Genomic DNA, 10,245 nt, shown 5'->3' with positions numbered 1-10,245 from the left:
TTTTTAAAAAAAAACTAAAAAGCAGATCAAAATAATAATAAAAACTTATGACAACAAAGAAAATGAAAAGGCTTTAAGGGTAGTTTTGTAATTATTTAATCTAATGCAAGTGCTAAAATGCTATGTATTACTAATACCTAGAATTCCTTGGTATTAGTAATACACAACTTAATACACAATAGAGTGTATAACTAATGCTTTCATTAGTTATACATGACATGAAAAAGTGTACCAAACAAGGTACTACTAATACACACACCTAATACATGCATTATATTTCCTAATACATTCTACCAAATGACCCTAAATGCATGGCGAACGCAAAGGTTCAAAACTTAGCCTAGCGTTGCCGAAGCTAGTTACATTGGGCTTCATTTATGGGCTAGAATGACTCAAAATGATCAAAATAGCCCAACTTGTTGAGATTTTAACTCATCCAACTTCAGTCCACTCTCTCCTCCCACTATCCACCATTTCTTCTTCATCTTCTTCTCTTCTATGGCGACATTCAACATCTCATTTCTCACACAACCCCATTCTACACTTCCCATTTTCTCTTCCCAAAATACCCCTTCTTTCTCCTCATATTCAGTTCCCAAAACCTCATTTCTTTTCCCTTCCATTACTCTCCGTCCCAAAAGCAGAACCACCACTCGCCACCATGCGAACATCGTTGTTGCAGCTCTGAAAAAGCTCTCTGAAACAGACCCTTTAACCGTGCCTTTACAGCCTGATGAAATCTCTGGAAGCTTTCCGAAGGAATCTGGTGTATATGCGGTGTATGATACTAATGGTGATCTCCAATTTGTTGGCATATCACGCAACATCGCTGCCAGTGTTCTTTCCCATAAGAATTCCGTACCTCAACTCTGCTCTTCTGTTAAGGTAAACAACTTTTGATTATTTACATGTGTAAGTGAAAACTGTGATGTGTTCAGCTAAGCACTGTTAAAATTATTCTAGAACGATTTATAGAGCTGACCCAATTAATTGAGATTAACGCATAGTTGATTGATTGATCCTGTGTGAAATGGGTGATTGAGAGAAACATATTTATATTTCTGCAATTTTTTGGTGATGCTAAAGAGAAAACCCATTTGCTGAATCTTTTCTGGGCTACAGGGATTTTGAAATGGATTTGAATCGGCATATTTAAGTTGGGTAAAGTAATGTGTGATGCATTAGTAGTGGAATGCACATTGTTGTGAGAATGTATTAGTCATATACACTTGCAGCCTGAGAAATGAAACCGATTTTACTTTTCTTCTTCTTAAAAGTGGATGTGCCATTCTTCCATTGAGGATAAAAGAATAATTGTTCCTAGCCTTGCTCCACCTTGTGTTTACTTGAACAACTGAAAGTTCTGTCTCGATTGAGGGGATAGCTCCTATAGTCTAGTTGTTGGAGAATGCAACTAATTTTTGTTTTGGAGCTTGCAAATCGTGAGAGCACACTTTGAGCATCAGTAGAGTTTCCTTCTTGTGACCGATAGGCCACATGTCTAAGACTTGCAATAGCTCACGCCAAAATAGCCTAGTCTCGGAAATGTAAGGCAAAGACTACATTATTTCCCTTCTCCTTATTCCAGCACTTTTGCGGGAGAATACATCATATGTGGGGTAAGCATTGATGTTTTCCAAACAGGGGCGGAGCTATGGTTGTTCCAGGGTGTCCGACTCCTTCGCCGGAAAATTACACTATATATATAGATCAAATCTTACTTTATAATGATATATTTAGAATTTTGGACACCCTCAAAACCAATAAAGAGCAGTAGCTCAGTGGCAAGGGTGTGCACAATATGTACAAGATGCCCAAGTTCGATTCCTCGCATATATTAAAAAACGAGATTCTTTGATATGGATAAAGCAGTAGTTCCACTTGGCAATAGTGTGCAAAAATATGTTGGTCGCTCAAGTTCAATTTCCCATTGCTACATTTTTTCTATTTATGCTTTAATTTACCTATCCATAATTTGGACACCCTTCACGAATTATCTGGCTAAGTCACGGTTTCCAAAACATAACAACAACAACAAACCCAATGTAATTCCACAAGCTGGTTTTGGAGAGGATAGAGTGTATGCATGCATTGCCCCTATCTTGAGAAGGTAGATAGGTTGTTTCCAATAGATCCTCTTTTCAAAGAAAGATGTAAAAGAAGGCAGTAGCAAAACCAGAAACATTAGCAAGATAATACAATAATCAAGGCTAAAGAAATAATAGGTAGTAATAAAAATCTAAGAGTACGAAAATACAAGAATATACAAATATTTTTTTTTATAACCGAGAAATCTGTCTGTGACCGACCCTTTGGACCAATCACAGTCTTCTAAACTCGGTGGATAATGGGCCCGCCCCTCTACCCTTCCCCACTTAAATACCGGGCTTCGCTTTGCATGGTGTGGGGCTTGAACCTGCGACCTAAGCCACAAATCCTCCACCTTTTGCCACTCGAGCTAGGCCTTGGGGGCAAGAATATACAAATATTTTGGGAATGAAAAGGTAATGTGATTGACTACGTACTAACCTTCTATCCTAATTCTCGACTGCCATGCCCTCCTATCAAAGGTCAAGTTCTCGGTGAGTTGAAGTGTATTATATCTTGCTTAATCACCTCATTTCAATGCTACTTTGGCTTACCTCTACTCCTCTTCAAGCCTACTACAACCAACCTCTCGCACCCTTTTACTGGGATATTTACACATTTTCTCTTCACATGTCTGAATCATCTCAACCTCACTTCTTGCATCTTATCCTCCACGGGGGCCACTCTCACCTTTGCCCAAATATCTTCATCAATAATCTTATCTCTCTTGGTATGCCACACATCCATCTCAGCATCCTCATCTCAGCTACTCTCATATGCTGGACATGGGAATTCTTGACTGGCCAACACTTCGCCCCATATAACATAGTTGGTTTGCCACCACCTTGTAGAAGTCACTTTTGAGTCTTCGCTACATGTTCTTATCACACATAACACTAAATGAAGCCTCCATTTTCTCCATCCCGCCCCAATACGATGTGTGAAATCTTCGTCAATCTGCCCATGACCTTTATTACTGGCCCAAGTACTTGAAAGTTCCTCTCTTGGGGGTAACATGTGTGTCAAGTCTCATGTCTCCGTCCATTTCATGGGTCATGTCACTAAACTTGAAACCTTTTGACTTTTAGGGTTTGTCTCTAAACCTCCAACTTCGCATTAATGTCACCTCTCATTAGCGTTGCCTTGCATCTCGTCAATCAGTTCTATGTCATAGTAAATAACATGCACCATGACACCTCCCCTTGGATGTATTGTGTCAGTTCATCCATCGCCAATGCAAATAAAAATGGGCCAAGAATAGATCCCGGGTGAACCCCATCATGAACGGAAAGTGTTCTGAGTTACTTTCCACAATCCTGACCCGAGTCTTAGCACCATCATGCATATCCTTTATCATCCTCGTGTAAGCTATCTAGCCTCCAAGTTTCTCCAAAGAACCTCACTTGGAACTTTGCATATGCTTTTTCTAGGTTTGGAGGGGCTTATAACATGGTTGCATAGCATGCGGTAGCGTTGATTGTGTTACTCAGGGTCCTATTTTTGCTTCTTTTTGCCACTTCTAGTGAGTCTCTTTAATTTCTACTGGTTATAGTTGGAAAATAATGGGGGACTAGTTATTGCTCCTGCAATTCAGGTGGAGACCGTTTTCTGATATCTTCCCTCCCAAGCTATGTGTTCAACTTCTGGTTATATCTTGAAGACTAACTCAGAGACCAGACTTTCACCCAAAACCCAACTTCGGGAAAGAAAGAACTGTCTGATTCAAATCCATTTCTAAATCTCAGTAGACTGAGATAGATTCAGCAAATGGGTTTTCTCTTAGCATCACCAAAAAAACATCCTGATAAAAAATTGCAGAAATATGGGATGATGGCCGCCTTCTACCTTTTTCTGCTTACATACCAGAGTAAGTTTGCTTGGTGCAGCGAACAAACTGATATAGAATAATTGTTTTTTGGTGCTTAAAACTGCTAGAGCGGGAGATTGTGCTAGTTGAATGCACACAGGTGGTCAACACTTGTGATTGAAGGCATTTATTTCATTCTAGGTTACTTACCTCACTACATTATCCCTCGGCCAAAAAAGATTGGCATTTGGTTTGGTTGCTGCTGGGCATCTTGTAGCACCACTCTTTTGCTGCTTCCTTTAATTAACATTCTTTATCGTTAGAATGTTTCTTCTATGACATAGTGCAGCTGTGAAGGGGAAATTTGACAAAAATATAGTAATTTGTGGCAGTGTTATCAAAGGTGAAAAACACAGAAAAGCACTGAGATCTGTTGGGGCTTTAAAGCAAGGTGCAACTAAAGCGCAAGCTTTAATGAAGAAACGAGCAAGTGAATATAAAATCAAAAATATATATCTGTAATTCAAGAATAATAATTATTAGCACTATTGACAATTATATTGACAAAAGAACCTAAAAATTAAAATTAAGAGAAATATTTATTGTTTAGTGTTGCCTCTTTGAGACTACACCCATTGGTGATGAGGTGTACACCTTATTGGCCTGTACTGAAGCTCTGGCCAAGCGAGGCAAAGTTCCAGCCTATTTTGCACCTAGCTTCAGGACTTAAGTGAGCCGTTGATAACTCTGCTATGTGGAATGTTGATTTATACTGCACATAAGGCACACCATGCTGAATAAACAAATCTCTTTACTTTAGAGAGCGAAAGCAATATATTAAAACTTGGCTAAGCATGTTACTATTGTTTGACATATGAACATTTTCTAATCATCTTATTATGTGAATGTGACTTTGTCAAACATCACATATATCAACTGATATTCTTGCTTAGAATCTCAACAGCTGTGTCTGCACCTTGACTATTAGTACAAGAATCCTCTAAGCAGTTAGAGCATAATAAATTGCAAAGGATTCCTCTAAGCAGTAGAAGTGTAATACATTGCCTATCTTCTTAATACTGAAATACAAGTCCGCACCGGTTATCACTTATGCCGGTAAATTTCACATTTGTTTCTCTTTTTATACTTCAGGATTTTACGGCTATATTTTTTCTTTTACTTAATAACTGGTATAATGTTTGTAGGTTGGTGTGGTTGATGAGCCAGATAGAACCGCCTTAACTGAATCTTGGAAATCATGGATGGAAGAACATATTGCGACCAATGGAAAGGTACCACCGGGTAATGAACCTGGAAATTCAACATGGGTACGTCAGCCTCCAAAGAAGAAGGCTGATCTAAGGTTAACACCAGGCCGTCATGTACAGTTAACAGTGCCCTTGGAGGATCTCATTGACCGGCTAGTGAAGGAAAACAAGGTGGTTGCTTTCATTAAAGGGTCAAGAAGTGCACCACAATGTGGGTTCTCACAAAGGGTGGTAGCCATTCTCGAAAGTGAAGGTGTTGATTATGAAAGCATCGATGTCCTTGATGAAGAGTACAACTCCGGGTTGAGGGAGACGTTGAAGAACTATAGTAACTGGCCTACATTTCCACAAATTTTTGTGAAGGGTGAGTTGGTTGGTGGGTGTGATATCTTGACCTCCATGTATGAGAAGGGTGAACTTGCCAGCTTGTTCAAAAGCTAAAAGTGTTTTAATTAGCAGTAAAGAGTGTAGCTTTGTTGTAAGAATTACACATCTTTGAACTTAATTCACTCATCAGTGCATTGGTATTGTGGAAATAGTGGAATAGTTGGAAGAAAATTCATCGTTCATGTGTACAAGAGAATTTTGTTACAAGTAACAAATGGAGGCATATTTCCATTTTTCATCCTATCCCATTCACGGATATTGTAAAAGTTTTCTTGCTTTTGTGTCAGCTCATGATCTGAACGAGTCACACTTATTAACGTCAATAAGTAGCATCACAACAAAAGATGAAGACTTATGGTTCATTTGATACGTAGAAGGGGATAGACAAGGATATCTTATAAGATTAAAAAAATGAACTTTCAAAAAAAATTGCAGTAAAAGACAATAAAATAGCAAGTGATATTTAGGGGAAAGCTCTACGTTGTGAGGTGCAGATGAGGACAAAAGCTGGTGGTTTTTGAAGTGCGGTCCATGTCCTCTAGGAAGTCAAAATTTGAAGTTCATAAATTTAAAATTTTAATTTTTTCTAATTATTAAAGTTTAAAATTGGTAATTTATAATAATATATTCAGTAATCTCTTAAATGAAATTTAGAGATGTATCAAAATTTATTTTCAATAAATTTTAAATTCAAATAAAGAACAGATTGTTAAAGTTTAGGTTAAAACTATTGATTTGGGCAAGAACTTTTTTGATGGGATGAAGAAGACAATATGTTAAACATATGCTTGATAAAATAGCTAGGGATGTAAATATATCATCCGGACAACAAAAGAGGTGAAAGTAACAAAATCAAAACGACGACACATGAAAAATAACATACATGGGATGGTAAAGTTATTGGGAATATATTCCAAGATACCCCACACAATGTGATTGACAAAGTAGAATCATATGACAGTGTTAATAGGTTCAATATGATACAAATTCAAGAAGAAATGATGAACCATCAATTATTATTGGACATATTTTAAAATGAAGACACAAGAGGAAAACACTTTGAATTACTTTAGATAGACAATCTATTTTTTCTAATTTATTCATTTGTTAAAAGGAAGTATGAGTTTGAAAACTCAACATTCTTCTTGGTTTTTATATTTTTGCATTAATTAAGTATCCTCATTTATAACATTACGATATAGAATGTAGTATAAACCTTGTGGTGATCATAAAATACTTAGTTCTCTTAAATTCTTATTTTCTTTACGTTTATTAATTAGTAAAAAATCATGGACTCACTAGAATTAATTGATAAAATAGTCACAATTAAGTATATAACTAATCTAAACTAAAAAAATATACTCTCTCCGTCCACTATTGTTTGTTAGATATACTAAAAATAGTTGTTCAAAATTAATTGTCAATTTAAACAATCAAGAAACAATTAGTCAGTTTTTTCCAATTCTGCCCTTAATAATTACATAACTACTAGTTTCAAAAAGTAGCCATGTTAAAGTTACAAGACTACTTTAATGTGAAAAAAGTTACAAGACTACATTTTAATAATAATTGATAGTAGGATGATATTAGTCAGATTGCACATTATATTAAATTTTTCTTTAAAGATTGTACATGATCTTACCCTGACAAATAATAATGGACGAAGAAAATATCAAATAATATACTACATATATTATTTTTTCTAATAAACTCTACTTTCTTCCCCTAACTTTGTATAATGTGCAGAGTAATTTAGGTCAAAGAAGAAGATCACAGGCTTATCCTCTTTTGTCATCTTGACTAATTGTTGAGCATAGACAACAACTTTGTTGAACAAATAAGAAAGTGGAATAGTAGGTGAAAGGCTTTGACGTAATATCACTATTTTGATACTTGTTTCAAGTTATAAAATAACTTTATTTACTTATTTTTATGTGTTAGGACCGAAAATAAGCAGGTATAATGCGGAAGCTAGCAAAGCAAACCTATCACTCGGAATACATGGGAGGTTCACACAAGTGATAACGTATCAAGTTTGTAACCCATAAATTCTCTCCCTAACCAAAACTCTCAAAGCCCTAGGACTACATTGTGAATGCTGATTAAGTTAGAAGGAACAAGCCTATATTTATAGAGTTCTAAAACCTTTCCTACAAGAAAAGGACTAGTCAAAATATTAAAACCTTTTTCTAAAAGGAAAACCTATTTATGGTAAGAAATTAGGGCAAATAACCCCAACAAATCTCCCCCTTGGCCTGAATTTCTGACAAAATAAATTTGTCCACCTTATTTGTTGGGGTTTATTTGCCCTGATTTCTTACCATAAATAGGTTTTCCTTTTAGGAAAAGGTTTTAATATTTTACTAGTCCTTTTCTTGTAGGAAAGGTTTAGGACTCTATAAATATAGGTTTGTTCCTTCTAACGTAATTAGCATTTACAATGCAGTCCTAGGGTTTTGAGAGTCCCGGTTATGAAGGAGAATTTTGTGTACCTCCTTGTATTCCGAGTGAATTGGTTGAGGTTGTTTCTCTCTATATTTTGTACTCTCATATTTATAGTGGATTGCTCATCTCCTTTGTGGACGTAGGTCGATTGACCGAACCACGTTAAATCTGTCTCTTTTGATGTGTTTCTCGTTTGTCTTCTTNCTACTAGTTTAAAAAAATATCCATGTTGAAGTTACAAGACTACTTTAATGTGAAAAAAAGTTATTTTTACAATTTTCAAAAAGTACAAACCATTTTAATAATAATTGATAGTAGGATTATATTGGTAAAATTGCACATTATATTAAATTTTTCTTTAAGGGTTGTGCATGATCTTACCCTGACAAACAATAATGAGCGAAGAAACTATCAAATAATATACTACATATATTATTTTTTCTAATACGCTCTACTTTCTTCCCCTAACTTTGTATAATGTGCAGAGTAATTTAGGTCGAATAAGAAGATCACAGGCTTATCCTCTTTTGTCACCTTGACTAATTGTTGAGCATGGACAACAACTTTGTTTGAACAAATAAGAAAGTGGAATAGTAGGTGAAAGGCTTTGACGTAATATCACTATTTTGATACTTGTTTCAAGTTATAAAATAACTTTATTTACTTATAATTTTATGTTCATACAGAAAACAAATGCCTTTAATTCAAAAAAATCTTAGTTGTTTAATTAGTTGACTATTTAAACTTTCATTTATTAGTAACAATTTCCTATTCCTAATTAATGAGGTAAATATGTCTTTTTAATTTTGTGACTTAGAGCAGATATATTCTTCATTAAAATATGAAGCATATATACTCATGTTGTCTAACAAATGGTGCATACGTAAATGCGTCCTTTAACTTGGCCTCAATTCATATTTATATCCTCCAATTTTGTGTGTGCACAAGTAGACACTTAAATTTGTATAAAGTTGAACAAGTAGACACATAATACATGTAGGACACCACGTAGGACACAAATTTTCATGTAGGATGTCACGTATGAAGCATGTGTCTATTTATTTAACTTTATAAAAAAATTTAAGTGTCTACTTGTGCTCACCGAAAGTTGAAGGCAATAAATGTGAACTAAAGTCAAGTTAAAGAATATATTTACGTATTATGCAAATTTATTTATACATAACTTATATCGAATGAGAAAAAAACTTCAGTTTCAAAATGCACAAGTTATGTCGAAGTTTAGTTTTAGAACCAACAAGTTATGTTGTATAAGACGTAACTTAATTTCTACTATACTAATGTCGAGCGAAGCAAAAGTTCTCTAAAGTTGTTAGGTTATAGAAATATTATATAATTTGTACTGCATAACTTAATTCCTATAAAATTTATGTAGAATGAGATAAAATTAGTTCTCTAAAATTTTATCAAGCGAATTAGATAATAGAAATACTATATAATTTGTGTTGCATAACTTAACTTCTATCAGTCTTATATCGAGCAAGACAAACTTTTTTAAACTTATATTGATCGAATTAGGTCATCAATAAGAATACTTTGATTCATAATCGTTTATAAAATAAATATATGAAAAAAAATCATCATATCTGAGGACAAAATTAAAAACCACGCAAAATCGAAGACCATTAAAAAACTTTTGTTTTTTCAACTAAAATGCGTTGCATTTTGAAATCCGTGGCACCAAGTGGATTGCCAAGTGCCTCTTCGTATATTGTTAAAAAAATCATTTCAATCTTCACTAAAATACAAACCCCTTCAACAATTTTTGTATATTGTTTTAAAATTTCCTCAATTAAGATAAATTCAGAATTTAAGTTTTCTATATTAAGCTCATATCATATCTATTATTATTTGTTATTACAGTTTTAGTATCCTCATTTATAATATTACTATATAGAATGTATTATAAACTCAATGGTAATCATAAAAGAGCAACTTTCACATATAGCAAACACAAAATTCATATTTGTATGCTATAGTAAAGTTTGCATAATTGCGTTTCATAGTAAACATGATATGACTAAGCTATTTCTCTATACATAAATACAAAAGAAGCAATTGTATAATTCGCTGGCTCCTCTTCAGATTTATATAATTTTGCTGGCAGGCCATATGTATAAATTGTTGTTTGCCTCTCGTTTGTATAAATAGTTGAGAGTCTCTCAATTTAATTTTATGTCTTTGTATATCTGTATAAAATTTGAATTTATATACAATTGAATTGAAATAAAA

At 34.4% G+C, this 10,245-nt stretch overlaps 1 protein-coding gene across 1 annotated transcript; it reads left to right on the top strand.

The window, feature by feature from the left end:
• The first annotated feature begins 459 nt into the window (after window positions 1-459).
• Window positions 460-5,793, top strand: LOC125860592 (bifunctional monothiol glutaredoxin-S16, chloroplastic). The gene is made up of 2 exons (XM_049540591.1): window positions 460-885; window positions 5,101-5,793. Exons 1-2 carry the CDS (start codon window positions 499-501, stop codon window positions 5,602-5,604), a joined length of 891 nt encoding a protein of 296 aa, XP_049396548.1. The 5' UTR covers window positions 460-498; the 3' UTR covers window positions 5,605-5,793.
• Window positions 5,794-10,245: the final 4,452 nt, after the last annotated feature.

This window comes from Solanum stenotomum, chromosome 3, assembly GCF_019186545.1.
Source record: "Solanum stenotomum isolate F172 chromosome 3, ASM1918654v1, whole genome shotgun sequence".
In the NCBI taxonomy this organism is placed as follows: domain Eukaryota; kingdom Viridiplantae; phylum Streptophyta; class Magnoliopsida; order Solanales; family Solanaceae; genus Solanum; species Solanum stenotomum.
This window is presented reverse-complemented; position numbering and strand designations above follow the sequence as displayed.

Excerpts from the sequence above, each read along its gene's own strand:
- LOC125860592 (XM_049540591.1), top strand. The coding sequence starts at position 499 with ATGGCGACATTCAACATCTCATTTCTCACACAACCCCATTCTACACTT. Across the intron at positions 886-5,100 it reads AACTCTGCTCTTCTGTTAAG|GTTGGTGTGGTTGATGAGCC; the intron begins GTAAACAACTTT and ends TAATGTTTGTAG.